The sequence below is a fragment of the Columba livia genome, chromosome 4, assembly GCF_036013475.1.
Source record: "Columba livia isolate bColLiv1 breed racing homer chromosome 4, bColLiv1.pat.W.v2, whole genome shotgun sequence".
NCBI lineage: Eukaryota > Metazoa > Chordata > Aves > Columbiformes > Columbidae > Columba > Columba livia.
This window is the reverse complement of record NC_088605.1, coordinates 67,185,108-67,206,985: the sequence shown is the minus strand read 5'-3', so window position 1 is coordinate 67,206,985 and position 21,878 is coordinate 67,185,108. Positions and strand designations below refer to the sequence as shown.

At 43.1% G+C, this 21,878-nt stretch overlaps 2 protein-coding genes across 2 annotated transcripts; one reads left to right on the top strand and one right to left on the bottom strand.

The window, feature by feature from the left end:
* The first annotated feature begins 9,710 nt into the window (after positions 1 to 9,710).
* Positions 9,711 to 14,339, top strand: RPL7L1 (ribosomal protein L7 like 1). Its single transcript, XM_065062764.1, has 6 exons — positions 9,711 to 9,861; positions 10,012 to 10,120; positions 11,851 to 12,014; positions 12,196 to 12,333; positions 12,716 to 12,825; positions 13,069 to 14,339. The coding sequence occupies exons 1-6, from the start codon at positions 9,848 to 9,850 to the stop codon at positions 13,275 to 13,277; spliced, it is 744 nt and encodes a 247-aa protein (XP_064918836.1). The 5' UTR covers positions 9,711 to 9,847; the 3' UTR covers positions 13,278 to 14,339.
* A 359-nt stretch (positions 14,340 to 14,698) lies between these two features.
* MAD2L1 (mitotic arrest deficient 2 like 1) lies at positions 14,699 to 17,835 on the bottom strand. Its single transcript, XM_005510663.3, has 5 exons — positions 17,654 to 17,835; positions 17,373 to 17,519; positions 17,142 to 17,262; positions 16,373 to 16,476; positions 14,699 to 15,554 (listed from the first exon to the last, which is right to left on the bottom strand). The coding sequence occupies exons 1-5, from the start codon at positions 17,727 to 17,729 to the stop codon at positions 15,382 to 15,384; spliced, it is 621 nt and encodes a 206-aa protein (XP_005510720.1). The 5' UTR covers positions 17,730 to 17,835; the 3' UTR covers positions 14,699 to 15,381.
* Positions 17,836 to 21,878: the final 4,043 nt, after the last annotated feature.

Here is a 21,878-nt window from a genome sequence, read left to right as displayed (position 1 = left end):
AAGAGCAACTATCACACCATTTATGATTTAAAAGACTGTTTTATCTTCCTTCAGACACCCTTCTTCAAGCCTGAGGGCCCAGTGTGTTTAGCTGCTACACAGATGGAAACTATTGTTTGATCTTCTTTCTTTGAACTTTTTCCAAGTCTGTCTTGGGGGAAGGCAGGTGGAGGTGTGGGATGGACAGAGGAAAGACTGAGGATTGACCACAGCTGTAGCATTCAAAATGTGAGTATAAGGGGCTACAGTATGTAATGATGGTCTCTGCTTTGTTCTTTATCCCTTTTTTTAATAATTCAGGCTCTGTGCTGCCACGCCTGATGCTGCCTGGTCACATACGAATACTCTTTATCTCAACTAGGCAGTTGTCACAAATAATTGTAGGCAAAATAAAATGTTCCAGCCAAAACTTTCCCTGCATAAATTAACAAGGAAAAAAGTGACAGAATCTTTATAGCCCTGTTGCCATGCACTGTTACAGCACGCAGAACCACGGCTTCGTTCAGAGCTCAACAGTGCGAGCTGCAAACTGGTAAAACTGTTCTGCTGTGACTTTACATAAACCACCACACATCGCTTCTCACAATGTTTTAATTCTCTTTTGATTGCTATTTCTGCTTGAAACAACAGATCCCTCCCCTAGTCTCCAAAACTGACCTCGGTAAAGTATATTTTGTAGTTTCGTAACAGTAACCAGAGCCATAAAGGAAGAACAATTAATTATTTTTTTTTAAGGTAAAACTCATTGTCTACCATCCACCACCATTGTATTGGAATCTGACATTCAGAACAGAAAACATATCTGGGTATAGAAAGCATTTTCTATTGAGTTGTCTACATTGAAATGATAAACTGCCTAATTAGGTTATTCCGTTCCATCTCTTTCTATGAATCCCCAGTCTGTAGTATTTTTATGAATAGTTCATGCTGTGGTGTACTTATTAATATGCTTCCGCAGCCTAAATGGCATGATTAGTTGCATTTTTATCTCAAAGGTTCAATTAAAAAGCAATCTAGTAGGAGGTAGGATTCCCAATTACTGAGTGTGGGAAAGACACCTATTCTGTTCTCAGTGTCTTTCATCTCAGACATAATTCAATTGGTCTTTTTTTTTCCCTGATAAAATGTAGCTTTTCATCCCTGTGGAGGAAGGAGAGAGGTAATAGGGACCTGTGGAGACCATATATAATGATGTCTATTTTTACATCCACTGTTCTTTAGAGATACAGTTAAATTTGTAGTACATTCAAACTGTAGACACTGGCACTGTCTTTCAGACAGAAAAATAAATTATTTTCATCACTGTTTATTTTTACTGAAAAATATTAATTTTTCTATTTCAGGTTCATTAATCAAGCCTTTACAAGTAATTTAGGAGTAAAATGAAGTTAATTTACATTTTATTTCTTACAAGTGTTTCACTTCAGAAACTTGCAAATAGGTACCACCACATTTTAGAAAATGTGAAGCATTTTGTTAGATGTAAATTTGTAATTTAATATTTATAACATAAGAACACTTGAAACTCCATACGTAATTTCCAAGGACAATAATTGTGAATAGTGTGGGTGGTTTATTAGTAGCCTGCTTTTCTTCTAGTGAAGTATTCACAATAGTTATTGTAAAATCAAGTTTTCAAAGTTAGAATATTTTCCATTAATGCTTATAAATGAATCACACTAAAGAAAGAAAAGAAATAATGGCAGCAGCATTTACTGAAGAAACTTGGCCAACCACTCTGCTGGGGCAATGCTGGAGGACTTGGTCTTGTGTAGACAGGAAAATCCCTACATTAAAAAGCACTTAATAGCTGCCAAGCCTTTGCTTCTCACAAAGGAGGCAGCCTGAAGAAGACAATGAAGTCAGAAATAAATGAGCACATTGAGCAATAACTTCATGTTCCATCTTACCAGGTAGGTCTATGTGCCTCTTGAGATACACAGCATTCGGGTCTCTCACAGATAATCAGTTTTGGTCCAATCTGGTGAACATCCCAGAGCAGGAGACAATCAGAGTTTTTGTGTGGGGCTGTGGAAACCAGGGAGATTTCTCACAGAAATGGGTGCTTGCAAGATGGTCACAAACTGGAACACAGGAGGTTCCACTTAAATATGAGAAGAAACTTCTTCACAGTGAGGGTGACAGACACTGGAACAGGCTGCCCAGGGGGTTGTGGAGTCTCCTGCTCTGGAGATGTTCAAACCCGCCTGGACACCTTCCTGTGTAACCTCATCTGGGTGTTCCTGCTCCATGGGGGGATTGGACTAGGTGATCTTATTAGAAGGGGGGTGGTCAGTAGGTCAGAGAGGTTCTCCTTCCCCTCTACTCTGCCCTGGTGAGACCACACCTGGAATATTGTGTCCAGTTCTGGGCCCCTCAGTTCCAGAAGGACAGGGAACTGCTGGAGAGAGTCCAGCGCAGGGCAACAAAGATGATTAAGGTACTGGAGCATCTCCTTTATGAGGAAAGGCTGAGGGAGCTGGGGCTCTTTAATTTGGAGGAGACTGAGGGGTGACCTTATTAATGTTTACAAATATATAAAGGGTGAGTGTCACGAGGATGGAGCCAGGCTTTTCTCGGTGACAACCAATGATAGGACAAGGGGTAATGGGTTGAAACTGGAACACAAGAGGTTTCACTTAAATTTGAGAAGAAACTTCTTCTCAGTGAGGGTGACAGACACTGGAACAGGCTGCCCAGGGGGGTTGTGGAGTCTCCTTCGCTGGAGACATTCAAAACCCACCTGGACACCTTCCTGTGTAACCTCATCTGGGTGTTCCTGCTCCATGGGGGGATTGGACTGGATGATCTTTTGAGGTCCCTTCCAATCCCTGACATTCTGTGATTCTGTGTGATTTTGTTAGTTATACCACAATGAGGGAGGCAAGCAACACGATCTCACCGCAATGGGTGTGTTGTTAATTAGCACCCTGTTGCAGTCAATGGGGAGTTATTTTGTTTATGTACTTGAATCTACTTTTAAGATGCATATTGTACAACATTTAGAAAGTATTAGAGTGTTTTAAATTATATTGAGTTCTGGTTGGTGCTATTTGCTTTGAATTCAATGAAAATGTAAGACTAATGCTCAGTTATTCTGAAAGATTTTGATGTTGCTTTTGGTTTTAACTTATCATAAATATATAGCCTCTTTTGGGGTCGAATTTGTGCTCCTGTATTAGGATGCCATATGTAGAGTCAAATGCTGAAAAATCTTGCGATAGTACTTCAGTTATGCACAGCAGGCTGGACTCACCATGGATGCAAATGTAGCAAACCCCATTACATGCAGTCTATATCCAGGGAGTGTATATCCTGTGGCTGGGATGGACTCGATCACTAGCATTGTTTTATACAAATACCTGCAGCTCAGTATGGTGGTGCAGTTGTAGTTTTTCAACAAATTACAAGGTCACAAAGTAAAGTTTTGAGAGGTTACTTGTAAAGTCTGAATAAAGCAAATCCATTCAGTGAAAAGACAAGTGCAGAAATCTAAAATGTTAAACATTTCTATTTAAGGGAATTGTTTTTTCCCCACTCATATTTTCCAGGAAGACACAAAGCCAAAAACTCAACTTTTTTAGCCCTTTCAATGTGACACCTTATTAGGTGGCCACTAGCTGAGGGTACACACCAACATTAGTCTCATCCACATCTCTTCCGTTTGCCTAGATTATTCCTTTTGAGACATGAAATTGATTTGCAGGATTTCTGACAAAAATAACGCTGTTAAGGAACCTAATTTTTAAAATAATAAAATATACATCTATTCACAGCTTTTCACAAAAATATTTTAATTAAATATTAGTTTATCTCCATATTATTGTTGTTTTCATGAAAGTAAGTCTTGGACCACCCAGCTTTTTGCTCTGTTAAAGGCTGGTTTGAGTGTGTGTATAGAGTAGTTCCTGGGCCTCTTTCCAAATCATATAAACTTTTTCCTTAAAAGATCTGAAAATGAGCATAATTTAAGTTTACAAGGTATTTTCCCCGTTAAAATGTTCCCAAGATTAGATCACAGTTTGGCAAAATAAACAGAATTTATTTCTTTGGCTCTTTTTATAGGGAATTAATTACAGACAGATTTCAGTTTGGGGCACGGCTCACTGATGAGAGTGATAGACTTCAAGTGTGGTTCTTTAGCTGTTTTGAGACTGCACGTAATGTCACGAGAGATTTCGTGGGACTTGAAATTAAATTAATGGGATTTTGTACTCTTAAAGGGAGGTGATAAAATAAGGCAAGAAATGTAACAGTCGAGATGCTTCTGATGTCCCGCCTCCCCTCCTGACTTTGCTTTCAGAATCCTTGTCCCTGTGGGGGATCCACTCTTTGTGTCCTTACCCAGCCACCCTCTCTGAAATGCAGGTGCTGATTCTGCAGCCAGGTCAGGGTCATCCTGCCTCTTACTTTGCACTATGGATTGTGTCACAAGAGCCCTAAAAGTTTGCATGCAAAAGTGAGTCAATTATTTACATACTCTTAGTTATATTTGCATACTCACATTTTATTACATTCACATTTGTTTCCACAAATTCACATATACACATTTTATATATTTTATATACAATTGTCTACACAGCTACCAACATGTTTTTGTTACTTTGTCAAGCTGCACACATGTCACTTTCAAACTGCAGATCAAATACGAGCCTGAAAACTGTAACAGCTTCACAGACATACTGTCTTGCTTTGTATTTATAGTTATATGGCTTAGATACAGTTATAGAACTATGGCGGTGTAATATATCATACTACTATTAACTATCCCATTGTCATAGAAATATTAAGAAAACTGTAACATGAGAACCATAACTGGCAGTATTTAAACAAAAGAACAGTAAGTATAGAGGGTTGGAAATTTCTATCACAGCAGGCATGTCATAACAACTTCTTTTGGGGACATAAACTGTTGTCTAGGATTAAAAACTTCAGAAATTTAGATTCTGTGATTGCCATCAATGGTCTGTACACCAAATAGCAAACGCCTCTGTTGATGGAAAGAGAGAGACATTCAGATATTTTCAGAAAGCTAGGCCTTTGGCATAATGAAAATGAAGATTTAAGCTGTGACTAATATTCATGCTATTTATTCCTACTACAGTAAGAAAATATCTTTAAATGTTTAATCCAAACAAGCTGTGATCACTTAGTCAAAGAAGACTATACCCATACAACAATGAAACAAACAGCATCTTCTTTTGTGAGATTCACACCCATCAGCATGAGTTTGCTATTTTTGTATTTTTTTAATGTCTTTGCATTTGTGTCAATGAATAAAGTAATAAAAATACACATTACAATACATGACACAAATAGCAGTCTAAAGTATCACAATAAAATAAAAGCCAGCCAGCCACAGTGCTAGAGAACATGAGTCATGTAAGGCCTGCAGGGGAACAAAGGGGAAGGAGGTCTGTCTTTGGTGGTTTTCATTTAGTGTAACATTCTAACGAGGTCATAACGATGGGACCTGCTTTTGGCTTGCTCTGCAGGATTTTTGTAGATGCACTGTAAAGAGTTTCAAGCCAAGGTAGGCAGACAGGGTGGCAGTGATTTGTGAGTGTGCTGCAGCAGCACTCCAATATGGACTGGTGTGATTATAGGGGTGTCACTTGGTTGTCTGTAAAATATTCCTAGATTTATTTACATAGGCAAGCAGCTTAGACAAAGCAGGACCTAGCTTTCTGAGAGATTTTTTTTTTAATTATTATTCTTTCCTTCTAGGGTAGACAAAAAAACCTGCCAATTTTGGAGAGATATCTGCAGCCTTTGGATTTTGCTCTCTCTATTTAACCTTTCAAACACCATCTCCTCTAAACAGCATTGAAGACTTGCTGCAGCTAGTATCAAAAGGTAACATGCTTTGCTAAAAAAATAGATTTTGATTTTCTTAAGTGGAAGTGCAAAAAGCCTCCATGCAGCACAGGAAAAACGGGCTATATTATTTTCTGCTGATAGAAAGATACATGTTTTCCTGGCTAGTTTTATGTGCTGAATGTCAGTTTAGAGTGCTGATTTCAGTTTGAAACAGCTTACTGTCTAGGAAAGTGAGAATATTTTAAAGTAACCCTGCAGATAAGGGCACTTGAGTAGTCATTCATTAATAAAATGTAACTATTAGTTAATGTTTAACAAGTCAGCCTAGGTATGCTGCTACGCTGTGTTACATTTCATAGCAACAGTGCTTGAAATATATACTTGTTGTTTCCTTACCATTAATAATGAAATACCTGCGATCCCACTGGTGTTTCCCTTTTGTTAAACAAACCACAATCATTTGTAGATTTAAATGGGTCCACATTTTCTATCGTGAGCTACCAGAGATTTCAGCAGCTTACCCTAATGTTAGAATGAAACTTATATATGGTTATAGATTTGCTTCTAGTTTCTTTAGTGAAACTTTCATATGATTTATTTCATACCCTTGTGGCTTGCTTTCTTATAATCTAAAAGGTTACGTCAGAGTTGATAAGAAGCTGAGTTTGCTCACCGAGGGGTGTGTTCTTTGCAGAGCATACGCCTGAGCAGGTACTGGAATGTGGGGTCACATTTCTAAGCATGGATATTCAAGTAACAGGTATCAAAATAGAAGTGGCCTAACTTACAGTGTCATAAAGGTTTGCAGCTTCATCAAGATGAGCAGTTAAACCTTGACATCATTGAGCTTTCTAGTGAAAGGCCCAAGTTCTTGATTGTTAGGTTGAAAGGGAAACTACAGTTGGTGTAAATCAAATCGGTAAGAGGTGCAATGGAAGTAACAAGTCCAGTGTGGAGGCACACGTCCCTCTTCTATCCCACAAGCAAAGAGGAAGGCAGCAGAACACCGACACATTCTCATCAACTGCAACAGAATCTCTTTAGGGTGAGCTATGGCACCATCTACAGGTGATACTGCTCTCCAAACCACTCTTCCCAATTTCCCCCTCTCTCAAATAGGAGTCTGAAAAAAACACGAAAGCATTGCTGTAGTTTTGGTTCTAGGCGCTTGCCAGCTTTGCTGGTCTGTCTGCTTGACTCCTGCATTCATCTGTGCTTTTGACATTCAGCTGAGTATGTTCAGTGCAGTGTAAACATCTCAATCAGGCTGCTCTCCTTAGAATTGCTCTCCCTGGGCCCCTCACCCTGGGCTGATGAGACATGCACTGCTCTGGATGCTGTCCCACGCTTGCTTCCCCCCACCTCCTTAGCCCAGATGCTTGGGTTCAGCCTGAAATCCAGCTATGCTATACGTAAATCCTGACTGTGTGTCCATAATTTCAAAAGCTCCTATAGGTTGAAGCAATAGTTCCTTCAGATTTTCTAAGAGTTGCTCTCAGTACAGGTTTATCACAAGCCACTCGAAGTATGTGATCCAGTAAGCACAGCGAAGAAAGGCCTGAGGCTTTCAGGTTATGACCCTGATTCCTTTTCTTCTTTTTATAGTATATGGTGGAAGTATTACCCAAAAGGACATTTGTGCTGCAAATACTGGAAGAACTTTTGGATATATTGTATCAGCAACCTCTGTTTCCTCTGGATGAGTTCTCCCTGTCTTTGTGCTCTTTCCTCTTCAAAGCTTTGGCTCCAGGTTTCATGCAAATGTCACCGTAACCTGGGACTGGCAGGACACAGTTGCTCTCATTTGATGCATGAAGGGCACAGAGGGTGTTTGTACCTGCAGTGCCCCAGAGAACCTAAAAATGGTGTTTCTGTGCCTTGTCCCACTTGTGCAGCCTCTTGGGCTTACAGCTCTGCACGGCAGCTCCCCACCCCCAGTCCCTTGCTCCCTGACCACCCTGCTCCGGTGCAGCTGGACGCGGCTTGCTGCCTCCTCCCGCTGGCCCTGCGGCCTGCGAGGTGCAGTTGTCTCCCTGATTTACACCACCTTGACCACATTTGAGATCCTTTCCTCAGCGGCTGTGACCAGCTGCCTGCCTACACATCAGGTGTGCTGTGTGGCCCACGAGTCCTTACTTGGGTCTACTTGGTCCTGGTGGACAACAGGATGACCATGAGCCAGCACTGGGCCCTTGTGGCCAGGAAGGCCAATGGCATCCTGGGGTGTATTAGAAGGGGGGTGGTTAGTAGATCGAGAGAGGTCCTCCTTCCCCTCTACTCTGCCCTGGTGAGACCACATCTGGAATATTGTGTCCAGTTCTGGGCCCCTCAGTTCAAGAAGGACAGGGAACTACTGGAGAGGGTCCAGCGTAGGGCAACCAAGATGATTAAGGGAGTGGAGCACCTCCCTTATGAAGAAAGGCTGAGGGAGCTGGGGCTCTTTAGTTTGGAGAAGAGGAGACTAAGGGGGGACCCCATTAATGTTTATAAATATATAAAGGGTGAGTGCCATGAGGATGGAGCCAGGCTCTTCTCGGTGGCAAACAATGATAGGACAAGGGGTAATGGGATCAAGCTGGAACACAAGAGGTTCCACTTAAATTTGAGAAAAAACTTCTTCTCAGTGAGGGTGACAGACACTGAACAGGCTGCCCAGGGAGGTTGTGGAGTCTCCTTCTCTGGAGACATTCAAAACCCGCCTGGACATGTTCCTGTGCGACCTCACCTAGGCGTTCCTGCTCCAGCAGGGGGATTGGACTAGATGATCTTTTGAGGTCCCTTCCAATCCCAAACATACTGTGATACTGTGGTTCTTCAGGCAGGACCTGCTGTATGGGCACAGGAACCGCTGCACTTAGAAGCCACCTGAAGGGAGAGACAATGGCCTGTTTCCTCCTAGCAAAGCCCCCAGGGTGTTCATAAGAGAGGCAGGAAGGCAAGCTCCTTTTGAAAGCCTTTTTCTCCATTGCAGACCTCTGTTGTGGTGAGACATCTGCATTGCACCAGGAGAAATGAGGAGAGGGACACATCACAGCCCAAGAACATCTTCTCGACGTGGCCACGCAAGCTGCTCGGGGCAGCAGTTAGAGCCAGGGGCCACAGCCCTTTCCAGGGAGCTCACGACGGGGATAAGGCTGAACCCCATTCATGTTTATAAATACATAAAGGGTGAGTGTCACAAGGATGGAGCCAGGCTCTTCTCGGTGACAACCAATGATAGGACAAGAGGCAATGGATACAAACTGGAACAGAGGAGGTTCCACTTAAATATGAGAAGAAACTTCACAGTGAGGGTGACAAACACTGTAACAGGGAGGTTGTGGAGACTCCTTCTCTGGAGACATTCAAAACCTGCCTGGACACCTTCCTGTGTAACCTCATCTGGGTGTTCCTGCTCCGGCAGGGGGATTGGACTAGATGATCTTTTGAGGTCCCTTCCAATCCCTGACATTCTGTGATTCTGTGAACTTGGTGCCTTTTAAGTATGGAGGAGCAGCATAAATGGGAACATGCTTAAGACCTGCGCTGTGGTCCCACAAAGCTGTGTCAGGTCTGAGCCCAAGGCAAATCCCCAGCCTGGCCATGGTGGCAGCTGCCTGTCGGCTCCGCAGCAGCCCGTGTCTGCCCGGATCAGCGTGTGTGCGGTACCCCGCTCTGGGCTGTCCCCGCAGTGTGGGCAATGGCTGCTGCACGGGCTGGAAGAGCTGAGGGGACTCACAGACACCACCTTTGCTTTTTATTTGCTTATTTTTTATTTTATTTTATTCCACTGCTCCGGCATCCTTTGGGATGTTTGAAGCAAGGCGGAGGAGGTGCCTGGTTTCAAGGTACTCTCTGCTGGGGGTGCGGGTCTTGCTTTCCGGGCTGTCAGAGACTGGCCATCTCCTCGCAGACTCTTCCCGCTGACACATCATGGCCCGGACAACAAAGGCTCGCCCTCCCCGCCCCGCTGACGCCTGCTCCGCCCCGTCAGGCCGCGCGCCCCGCCCCGGCGCATGCGCCGCAGCGGCACCGGCTCCCGGGCGAGATGGCGGAAGAAGAGTAAGTGGCGCTGGGCAGTGGCCGCGGATCCGCTGCCATCCGGGGGGACTGCGGGGCTGGGGCGGCGGCCGGGGGGTCGGTCGGGGCAGTGGGGAGGGCTGCGGTGCCGCGCCGTGCGGCTGGATGTGAACGGCTTCTCCCGCCCCGCAGGCCGAGGCGGCGGATCCCGCTGGTGCCGGAGAACTTGCTGAAGAAGAGGAAGGCCTACCAGGCCATCAAGGCCACCCAGGCCAAGCAGGCGCTCCTCAACAAGCGGAAGGTAGGGGTGCCCCCGGCACATGTACACCCCGGGCGGCCCCGCGGCGCGGCTGCCCCTGGCCGGGTTGTGTTGCGGGGGAGGGAACCGTAATTCCGTGCAGCCCTACAAACGGTCTGAGCCACCGGCTGCCTCTGCGGAGGGGACGCCGAGCTCTGCGCCTGGGCCAAGGGAGGCAGCTGTTCGCTGAGATGCTGGTCCTATGGATCATCTGTGAGGGCGAGCCTGAGTTCATTGCTTCAGTTGATGAGCATCTTACCTTAATGAGCCCAGTAGAGAGGACTAAACCTTTTGGGCCGTTACACCAAAGCACAAATTTATTAAAGGCTCTGAGTCGTTTGTCTTATATTAGTGATTACCAAAGGGGTTGTGTGTGTAGTCACACATAAAATGCAATGCTGTCAAATTGTTTGTGTTACCATGGGAGTGCACTGCCTGAAACCAATTCACCTTTGCGTTGTAAGCCCTTATGGAGACATTCTGCTTTTCTGAGGGTGTGTTTAGGGTTAGGTATGTATCATTAGCTAAATAAATCTGTTAGAGCATAGGCAGGTCATTGTGAAGCCTTTTTGCACGTGTAGGGTGGCTTGTGTTGCTAGCGCAGAGACCCCTGTGCATCTGCTGTGTGTGGTTTTCAGATGGGCAAAGTGCAGCAAACCTTTTGATTTCAGGCTTTGAGGCGTGTTCCACTGGATCTCAGCTGATGTAGCAGGTGCCTGACGTGCAAAACTCCTGCCATTTTTGTGTTTATGTTTAACTATATGAATGGTTTGCTGTATTTCTAAGCTGGGAGCATAAACAATAATCTTAAATAGCTAAAAAGCTTTTAAGATTCTCTCTAGAAAAATTACCCTAGTGGTGAGATTTTGATCAAGTCTACCTGCTTTGAAAATTCAAACCAATTTCATGGGTGATTCACAAGGTGAAATAGAACAGAAGACACATAACGTTAGATTATTTATTTTTAACATAGTGTAATAACTTAGCTGATAGTTATTACAATAGTATTGGGTAACTGCCATGCGCGTTCTGCTCCTGTTCATATGAGAAAGGAATATGGTTTAGGTGGATGTACTTGTTCCTGAGCCTAAGCATAGGCATTTAAACATCTTCTTAACGTAAAAAAATGCTTTACATTCTCCCATAACTCTGAAATTTTTTTTTCAAGTGGTCTGGATTTTCTGTATTTAAATCAGTAATACTTAATAGTTATTTGAAAGCTTGGGGTTTTGTTTGTGTGTGCTCCTTTATAGGGAAGAACTTTAAATCCAGTTATTTTTTGTTGGGTGGTAATTTTAAGTCACACTAGGCTACTGCTGTAGCATCCTTTTTACCCAGATACGTACGTTGTCTCTGGCTTTCCCAGTGATTGGCTGAGCTGTGTATGTAGGTGGGCAGATCTGTCTGTCTGTGACTGTAAGTTCTTCCATTTGATTTCTCCTATGCTTAGAAGCATCATGGGTCATCTTCTGTTTTTCCTAACTTATTTTTGTTCTGAGGAAAAACTGTTTGTTCACTATTCATAAACTATAGCTAACTGCTTGAAGTTTGTAAATTCAAATGTTGTCCCTCAGTTCTGTCTCTTTTGGGCTTAGATGATCGAATTTATTTTCTTACTTCCTCTAAAACCGAAAGAGCATAGTTTATCGAGTTCTGAATTTGATTTGGCCCTTGAGATGCAAACCTCTAAGACTGTTGGGAAGGGTGATAATTTCTTATCCTTTTGTCTCTAGCAACAGAAAGGGAAACAAATCCAGTTTAAACGCCTTGAGGCTTTTGTTCGAGATTCATGGCGCAAACACCGAGATGATGTCCGTCTGAGACGCATGGAGCAGAGACCGGGGCAGACAGTTGTACCTCAGGAGCACAAACTGGCCTTTGTTGTGCGGATTGCAGAGTAAGAAACTTTTGTTACGCCTTACCTTTGTTATTGCTGCTATTTGTAACTGTCATACCATTTCAAAGCAAAGAAAGTGTGATCGACCCAGACGTGTTTCTTTGCAGATAATCTGAGGCCTTTTGTTGCTGTATTAGAGAAATGTGGCTATTATTATAGTACTTTTTTTTTTCTGACTCAGTATTAAGGGAGTGAGCCGGAGGGTAAAAAGAGTGATTGATTTGCTGCGGCTGAGAAAAAATTTCACTGGAACATTTGTTAAACTGACGCCGTTATCACTGAAGATGCTGCGGATTGTGGAACCTTATGTGGCATGGGGGTGAGTCCTGTGACTTGATAGTAGTTTGTATCTACATACAGCTTTTTGATTCTCCATCTGGTATCACAGATCCATAGCTGGCTTTTCTAGTAATGATCAAAACTTGGTGTATTTTATATCTGAAGCTTGTTAGTGTCCCTTTTCTCATTGTTCTAAACGTAACTTGGTTACTTGGTCCCACCTGGACGTGTTCCTGTGCGACCTCACCTAGGTGTTCCTGCTCCAGCAGGGGGATTGGACTAGATGATCTTTTGAGGTCCCTTCCAATCCCAAACATACTGAGATACTGTGATACTTTCCTACCTTTCTACAAAGAAGTAGAGTGGGACTTCTGCTGCATCTTGTGTCTCTGTTACAGAATCTGATTTTTCTTTTTGTGCAGACACCCTAATCTGAAATCAGTACGAGAGCTCATCCTGAAACGGGGCCAAGCCAAGATTAAGAAGAAGAGGGTACCTCTGACAGACAATATGCTGATAGAGGAACATTTAGGTGAGGAAATGGAGGCAAGAATGAAGTGAATCGGGAAAAGAGGTGGATGTTGAGAGTTTGCAGTCTGACCTAAGAGAGGCGGAAGGGAGGAGAAACGTTGCAAGAACTGCATATGGAGGAGTGGCAATTCTGGAGTAGCGTCAGGAAAGATAATACAGCTGGACGTCTCGTGTCTGTTGTTTGTGGAGGATGTTTTGTTTTGTTTTAATTACTATTGATTTATTTATAATTTTTTTCCTGCAGGGGACTGTGGTATTATTTGCCTGGAAGACCTTATTCATGAAATCTATTCAGCTGGGAAATATTTCAAAAAAGTCACAAAGTTTCTATGGCCATTCCATCTGTCCGTGGCTCGCCATGCTTCACGTAACAAAGTGGGTTTCCTCAAGGAAATGGGTAAGCCCGGCTGCAGAGGTGAAGCAATCAACCAGCTTATACGCCAGCTGAACTAGTCAGGTGAGGAATGCCTGTTGTGTGCCTTCTACATCTTACCTGGTTTCCTGATAACTATACTGCCATCGGACATGCAGGGACTCCTTTGTTTTGGATTCATCACTTCAGAAATGACCCTGAAGGGAGAGGAAAGTAATGAAGAGCTTGGGTCCCATTAGGTATCGGCAAATCCTATTGGACACCTCCATAAAAGCTTGACTTCTGGGAGATTGTGTTGAAGTGACTGTTGTGGGGTTTGTTTGGTTTTTGAACTTCATTCTTTCTGTTGTGCAGGGTCTTTTGGAAGCTCCAGGATTTATAACCTGTTCCTATCACGTGTACTTTTCATGGGCATGGGCTATATTAAATGATATAATACATCTCTTGACTGTTGGTACCTTTATAACCAAAGAAAAAATATGTAGATGGTGATGGAGATGCACTTGGGCTGGTCCTTGAAGAAGAATATGATGCTAAATTGTATTTGGTACAAAAAAAAGTGACTTTAACTTTCTGGAGCAATCTGGATTCTGGATTCCTGTAAAACAAGTTTTCTATACTCATTACTGCTGGCTCTGTACCAGCTGCCCCCTGATCTCATATTTGGTATAAAGCAGTGGTTGTTGTGTCCTGATTGAAATTTGTGTTATAGCTGACTTGTACTCAGTCCTTTGATCCAGTCTTCCCTGGGGGAAGTGCTTGAAGTTGTGCTCCTTGAAATGCACCTCGTCCTATGTGTGAAAGGGCAGTGTAGTCACCTGTTTTAAGAGTATTGCTGGCAGGCAAAACACACTGTAGTTACTCCTGTTACTGCAGTGCAAACCCTGGTCATAAATAAAAAAATTTTTTGCAAGCCCTGCTATTGAAAAAATGAGGGTTTTTTTTGAAGTACCTAGATTGTATTTATTTTAAAAAGCCATGATTCTGTGCTCCTCAATTACAAAAAGCTGTCTCTTCAATTCTGTGAGATGGGGACTGCTGAAAACAACAAATTCCTAATAGGAAAGCCCATGAACTTTTTAATACAGTGATAGAGTATGTGTGATCAATGTTTTTTAAAATAAACTGTTTTTGAAGTTAAACTGTTGTACCACTCTTCCTGTTATGTCTCTCTAGAACGAGAGGGGGAAAGTTATTTTCAAATCCCAAACTGCTTCTATTATTTAATAAATATGGAAGGTCACTGTGACTGTTTATACTGTTACTTGAAGACTTAAGTAGGGGCAAATTATTAATCCATTAATGGATTTCACCTTGACTCTACCACTCTTGTTTTTGAGATTTGGAGGAAACTGTTAAAGCAACAATACTGAGGGTTTGGCACCTTGTGGTTTTGTTTTTAAGTAGGGGATGCCTTCAGGGCTTCATTACTTCTATGAATTATTACACAAAGATGTATTTCATAAAAGCATCTAAAATACAAAGTACTAGAGACTCTGAATTAGAGAACACTATACAATTTTAAGCTTTATTCTGTAAAACAAAAATACAAACATAGAAAATGCTTGACAGACACTAGAGACATACACTTAGACACCACCATATCCAGAATTAGAGTTCAGCAGTCATTAATATACAAGGCTTCATATATTTAAGATTTTCCTGATAAACAGCTGTTTTCATTGTAAAGAGGTACAAGTAACTTCACAATTGTTCTGTTGATCCATTTTAGGATTGTTTATGGTAACAGAACAGCCCAGGCTTTTAACATTAAGAACTTGTATATCAGAAGTGAGTTGGTTTTTGGTGCCAGAGAGAACTTAAGCCTGTTAGTAGAATGCAGTTTATGATAAAATACTAAATTACAGAGTCTGAACTCAATTCTAACAACTAATCTTAGCTTTAGGCAGTTTTTCTAGTCCATGGGGTAGTTTAACACACTTCGGCTCATACAGTTCAGTAAAAATTCAGCTATCATTATGAATACTTTATTTAGGCTTCTTTAAAAACAATGCCAGCTTAGTCTAGTGTTACACCACATTATCTGTCATAGACAAACACTTTGCCCTTTTTCTGGATCATACTTTGTCAAGAGCAATAGTAGTGATGTGCTCATGACTTAGCTGCACTATGAACAGAAACTATACAAGGTGACAGGGATATATACAAAAGCACCCCCATATCTTAGGGAAAGGAATCCTTTTTGTAAGCGACCGTGCTGTTGACTTTGTGGATTGTAGTTGTGAAGGAACGAAGACAAACCTCTTCTGAATTGGCAATGAATTGTGGTCCTGACTCTTCCCACTTTTCTGGCACTGCCAAATCTTTGTCTGTGTATATCAGCAAATCAAAAGCACCTGGAAGCAAGTGCAAACAAGTTAACAGTACCACATGCATAAGAAACCAGCAAGTTTGAAGATAAAGTACATCCTCTAGAACTTGTGATCTGTACCAAGGCTCTCAGAAATCACACATACTGTAAAAAAAAAAACAACACCAATAGCAGTTAAAACATTAAAACAAGTCCTGGTTATATTCACATGCAGCCATTTTCATTTTCTACTCAAGCAAGTGTGATGCGATTAGTCAGTCTTCAAAACCTTAAAATGCTGTGGTTCTGAGCTCTATGTAATACTTCATATGAACTTAATGGTTGGTTATTAATATAAGCCAGTCCACAGCTAGTCACAAAATAATTATGAAAACTTTAATTCCTCAGAGTGCACATATTAATTTCATTAAGCTAGTTAAGCCACCCTGAGTTCTGTCCTTTTCACAAAATAAGTATTTTGGGGAGAAAGTACCACTACACCCTCTATTTAAACTTGCTTTAAGTTCTTTAGTGAGAGCCAGAGCACAGTATTTACATTTGCATCTGTTTTTGCTGTTTGTTATGGAAAGTGTTGGATTTGACATGCGGTTTTCCATACTGTACACAATTGCAAGAGGCATCATCTAAGTCTAACAAAATGCCGCCTCAAATGTGATGATATATGACATTTCATGTAATAATTAAAAAGCCCCAGAAAATTAGCAAAATCACAGAATCAACTGGGTTGGAAAAGACCTCAGAGATCATCAAGTCCAACCCTTGAAAATATTTTCTAAAGTGGAAAAGTTGTTCAGGTTTTCTGTAAGAAATATTTATTTCTTTCATAAAGTTGGGAATACTCACAGGCAGCTTCCAACAGCGGCAGAAAAGTTACCGTGGCAGTTATTTGTCTGATAACAGATCGAATTTCATCCTGAATAGCTTTCTGAGTTTTTTCTCGGGGTGCACTGGAAAAATAAGAAAATTCTGTTAAGAAAGGAAGCTGCTATACTGGCTTTTTTAAAAAAAACCACATTTCTGTTTATTAAGCTGCTGTTGGTCTGTTTAGTATATGATTTTGTGTAGTAGGGACACTCTTATAAGCCTTAGGTGGACAGGCTTAGAAAAAGTGAAATGATTGTCAGTTTCACTTTATTGTTGGTGGAGCTTCACCGTATTTTTCAGGGATGTTACATTTATTCTCAGTCTGGAATGGATAACATTTTGGCATAACAATGAGAAAGCAGTTCTTAAGGGCATGTACCTGCCATAGGTTTTTATATATTTTGCTGAAGATCAAGACTTGATTTTTAATCTGAGGCTTAAAAAACCCAAACCAAAACAACAAAAACACCACCAAGATCAAACAAACAAAACCCAAAACTAAACACACGAGGATTATGCATACTTCAGTCATACAAGTGGTTTACAGACAAACAGAAGGAATAGCAGTGAGAAAGGCAGTAAGTTTGGCAAGATTTGAAGGTGCATCTTCTGTGCTCACACCAAGAGAACGCCATCTCAGCTGCTCTAAGGTAACCAGGCCGTGCTGGTGTACACAGCCTTTATCTTGTGCCTGCACAGCTCTCAGGTGCAGGGAAGAGCAGGTGCAAGGAAGCACTTTGTTGCTAACCTCTCATCCTTTGCAGTTCTATCACACTCTATGTCGAACTGCCACCGCTCCAGAACGTCGTTGTTCTCAATGCTGGAGATGACCACCACCAGGCGCTGCACGCTGCACTTGTACAGCCACTCTGAAAGAAGCCACAGCGGTTACTCGCAGCGCCAGGAGATAAGACACGGCACGGAGGGCACCGCAGCCTCCCGCCGGAGTGAAGAGACCCGCTCGGCCCCGCACCCCCACCTTTCATCTGCTCCACCACGTTGTTGAGGTAGTTCTTCAGCTCGGGGTCGGTGGTGATGAGGAGTGTGAGCCCGTACTTCTGGACACGGGTGAAGGTCTCGGGAGGGTAGATGCCCCGCTGGTAGAGGATGCTGTTGATCCCATAGACTGCAACACAAGCGAGAGACAGGGGATGTATGCGTGAGGCGCCTGGGCCCCCGCTGGCGGCCATGTCGACCAGTGGGCCGGCCTGTCGGCCCTGCATCCTCCCTGGTTCCCCGAAGCCCCCCGCAACCTCTTACAGAAAAACTCGGCGACGATCTCGGCACTGCCCCGCAGGGTGATGCCCTGCTGGTCCCGGCCGAGCTGCTTGGCCATGAGGACGTGTGGTGACGGGCTGCGCGGCCACCTCTTCCCCGCCGCCCGGTTCAAATGGAGCCCCGCCCCGCTGGCCGCCCCTTTCCGGCCCAGCAACGGGCCCCGCGCGTGCGCGCCAGCGCGGCCACGCCCCCTCCAGCCCGCGTGCGCGGGCTGCTGGGGCAGCTGTCGGTCTCGGTGCGCATGCGCGTGACGCGCGGCGCGGCCGTTAGCGGCTGAGGGCCGGGCCGGCGGGGTGCGCAGGGCGTCCCGGGTGCCCCCGCCGTGTCTCCTCCAGCTGGTGGGTGCAGCTGCCTCTTGGAAATAAAAGCTCTTTCCGCTTAAACGTTTCGCCTGCTGGAAGTGCCGCGGCACGGGGGGCCGCGCCGTCACCTGCGAGCGGGGCCGAGGGGAGCGGGGCCGGGGGGAGCGGGGCCGGGGGGAGCGGGGCCGGGAGTGCAGCGCGTCCTCGCAGTGGCCGCGCGATCGCAGAGATGGCTCTGGTGCCTTCGTCTGCGTGAAGGCACTTTCGAGCTTAGAAAGGGCACTTTGCAGGTACGAACGAAGTGAAAGAAAAGGCTGCCCAGAGAGGTTGTGGAGTCTCCTTCTCTGGAGACATTCAAAACCCACCTGGACACCTTCCTGTGTAACCTCATCTGGGTGTTCCTGCTCCGGCAGGGGGATTGGACTGGATGAGCTTTTGAGGGCCCTTCCAATCCCTGACATTCTGTGATTCTGTGAAGCAAGTACCTCGTTATGGGTCATTTTTGGTAGCGTTTGTTATGTACATCACGTACTAGGTGTCTGAAACAAAAACTATCTATTCTGCAAGTATAGGCAGCGGGAACCTGGGAAAGTGGGATGAAACAAGCGCTTGCTTCTTAGACCCATAGAATATGGGTAACACAGTAGTTAGGAGGCACAGAGAAAGGCAGGAAATGCACAAGCTCAGGGCTCTGGATATACCCGCTGCTGCTGCCAGGCTGCTGCAGCATGCGGCAAATGTGAGTTGGTTAAAGCACTAGTTTTCTGTACTTTTTTATTACTTGGACTGTTGTGCTGTCGCTCTGGCTTGCTGCTTGATGCCGGTAAGATTCCTGCTTTTCTCATTTTAGTGTACACTGTGTCTGGGGACTATAAATGAAGATCAATTTGTATTGAGATAGCAGCAATGCTATAAAATGCACAGATTGGCAGGATACTGTTTGTATTAGGAAATGACTTTCAGTTTTTTGGTTGGTGCTATAAACTTTTCTCCAACTCTAGTATTGAAGCTTGAAGTTTTGGCATTATCAACTGGAATAGCAAAAGCAATTATTCCAAGACCGTGCTTTCTTGGACTCCTGTAGTGTAGGTTCTTTTATAATGTCAGTATTGCAGGATATTATCTCCTCTCTGTTTATTATTTCAAATGCTCAGTATCTAGTTCTGCGGAGGATTAGTGTGTGAATGTGCTTGTATTTCCGTGCTAAGGTTCAAATGACGTTACAATGCCAGTTGTCTGCAGCCTAGAGAACGAAATACAGGTTACACTGGACAGAGTTACTGCTTTCTGGACAGGACCTTTGCTGGCCCAATCACACAATGATGCCAAGCAGACAGAAACACCAGATGTGATCAGCCCACATTGGTTTTGCTTTGTAGGTTACCAAACTCCGGATGCATATTCAAAAGCTTTCCCATCTCTGCTGTGACACTGAGAGTATTTCGAAGATTGCTGAAAAGTCCTCCAAGTAATTTGCAATTGCTCATACTGGTTCAGAGCTTTTCAGAATACTGTTGCTCAGTACAACAAACACAACCTGCTCGACATTTGTTTGTGTGAGATGAAGGAAGGAGGAAAAACTGTGCACCCTGCAGCTCTTTACAACCTTGGGTGTTGGGGTGAGGCACAGCATGGTTAGGACTGGACAGACCTTACCCCTTATGGTTATACTACTTGTTCACAGATGTACCTTATGAAAATTACTACACTTTTATTTTTTTAATCTCAACTTTGCTTGTATAGATCAGAAGAATCTCATAGCAGGCCTATTATTTGTCGTTGTCATACATAGAACATTGTCGCATTAAATGGGTCTCTAGATGTAGACTGGTGTAACAGAAGACATACAGAATCAGAGAAAATTTTGATATCATCTGATGAAATTTGTGTTTAATTACCAACTGTAATAAAGGTTTTCTATTCTGAATCTTCTTTTAGAGGATTTTTTCCTCTTCATTGATCATGGTAGGCTAAGCTAAGGTTCTAAAAAGTTGAGTTGTGTGGGTATTTTTGCTTCACATTTATCACTTTCTTTATCTATCCCTTGGGCTGCTGCGTTTATCTTGCATCTCTCTGACTGCCATATCTTGGTCACTATTCTCTTCTCTCTTCCTCCCATTTTTCCTTCATAAAACTGAGCTCATAGGTGAGTTGTCATAGCATAACTGGAAAATCTCTGTAGGAAAAATGTGAACAGTATTTAGAAAATACTTCTGTAAAAGTTATGAGTATCTGAAGACACAAGTTGGTAAAGGGAGAGACTGTTCAGTTTTGATGAGTTTAGCTTAAAAGATAACTTTAGACATGCACTGGGCTGAGGAAGATTCCAGTAAATTAACTCTGTGTCTTCTGCAGTAGAAGAGGAGCACATGTAGTTTGCTGCTTTTTTTTTTTTTTAATGTGTTGCAGTTGGAGGTTGAGAGAGGAAGAAGTCAGGATGCTGTGTAAGAATAACAGGTGTTTTTATTTTCTCCTTAAATATGGATACATTAATTCTAAACTTCTGCATGTTTTCTCCATTCCCCAAACTCATACCCTTGAACCTATTTGAAAAATATAAAGATAGATGCAAAATATTTAATGATAGAGATGTGGAAACAGAAAGATAACTGGATGGGGGCTTCCCAGGGACTTTATTTCTTAATCCTGTTGGTTTTTTTTTCAGTGAATTTATAGTTTTGTGCAGACACTTGGGCAGAGTGCTCACTGGCTTGCAGTGAACCAGCTACTCTGTGAGTTAAGAGTGGGAGGTAAGTGGCAGTAACTAAGGGCAATTAGCAGAGGTCTGGACAGCTACCCATCCATGAAGACATGAGCTGTTTTGGGGGTTGTGTCTTCATGGGGCGAAGCTGATTATCAGCCTACAGAATATGACAATTTCCATCCCTGTACCAAAGAAGAAACGAAAAGAGAGAGGGGCTTCTTTTTAACGGCAAGGGATACTTTCTACCTTTTCATTGCAGCTCCCAGGTAATCTAATAGCCCTTTTGCCTTCTTCCCTCCTATTTCCTGTGCGTCATTCTGATTCTCCTGAGGGTTTTGGAATGCTGACCATTGCTGTAGTTGCCAGTACCCAGAATTTACAGCAGATACTGAGCTAATTCTTGTTCTGCAGGTCAGGCTTTCTGCTCCCTCCCTTCCTCAGCCCAGCTTGTGGTGTTTGTGGATCACATGTTGGGTGGGACAGTTCTCATTTGTCTGAGCTTCTATGATTTTTGGTGAAATTGTTACTTTCCTCTACCAGTTGCTTAGTCTCTGTGCTATAGGAGGGGGTGACATTGGGGTGGTTCCCAGGAACAGCTTTTCCTGGACACAGGGTAGGCCACCAGCACAGCCAAGTACAATTGTTGTTCCTTTAAGTGTTATTGTTGAATCTTCTAAATCTTTAAATCACTTTGTTGCATGTGAACTTCCTCACTGCCTTTCATTGTGTCTTCACGTCTTTCATCAAGGATTCCTGTGGTGATTTATTACTATATGGAATTAACTCTAGAATGAATGTAAAATATTTCAACGGGTATTTTATTACAAAGCTCGGTTTCTTTTTTGTTGTTGTTATTGGTCAAATTCAATGGTCTTCATAGCATTAAACTGTGCAGGATAGGTAAAGGTACTTCATGTCAGCTGTCAAAATATTAATATAAGATTTATTTTCAAGTTGGTTAATGCTAACATAAACCATGAAATATTGTTACAGGGAGCAATACTATATTCTTTCACCAACAGCAATGAAAGAGCAGTGCAACTCTTATATTGAATTTTCAGTATTCATTAAAATAAAATGACTTCCAAATGAGTCAGTATGGGCTGATAAGCTGCACTAGAACTTGTGTGATAAGTCTACTTCTCAGAGGGACTTCCTCACTTTGGTTTTGAACACTGTTTAAAACTTTTAAGAAATGCTT

Excerpts from the sequence above, each read along its gene's own strand:
- MAD2L1 (XM_005510663.3), bottom strand. The coding sequence starts at position 17,729 with ATGGCCAAGCAGCTCGGCCGGGACCAGCAGGGCATCACCCTGCGGGGC. Across the intron at positions 17,520-17,653 it reads GATCGTCGCCGAGTTTTTCT|TCTATGGGATCAACAGCATC; the intron begins GTAAGAGGTTGC and ends CTTGTGTTGCAG. Across the intron at positions 15,555-16,372 it reads GCCGCTGTTGGAAGCTGCCT|GTGCTTTTGATTTGCTGATA; the intron begins GTGAGTATTCCC and ends ACTTGCTTCCAG.
- RPL7L1 (XM_065062764.1), top strand. Across the intron at positions 10,121-11,850 it reads CGCTCCTCAACAAGCGGAAG|CAACAGAAAGGGAAACAAAT; the intron begins GTAGGGGTGCCC and ends TTTTGTCTCTAG. Across the intron at positions 12,826-13,068 it reads GCTGATAGAGGAACATTTAG|GGGACTGTGGTATTATTTGC; the intron begins GTGAGGAAATGG and ends TTTTTCCTGCAG.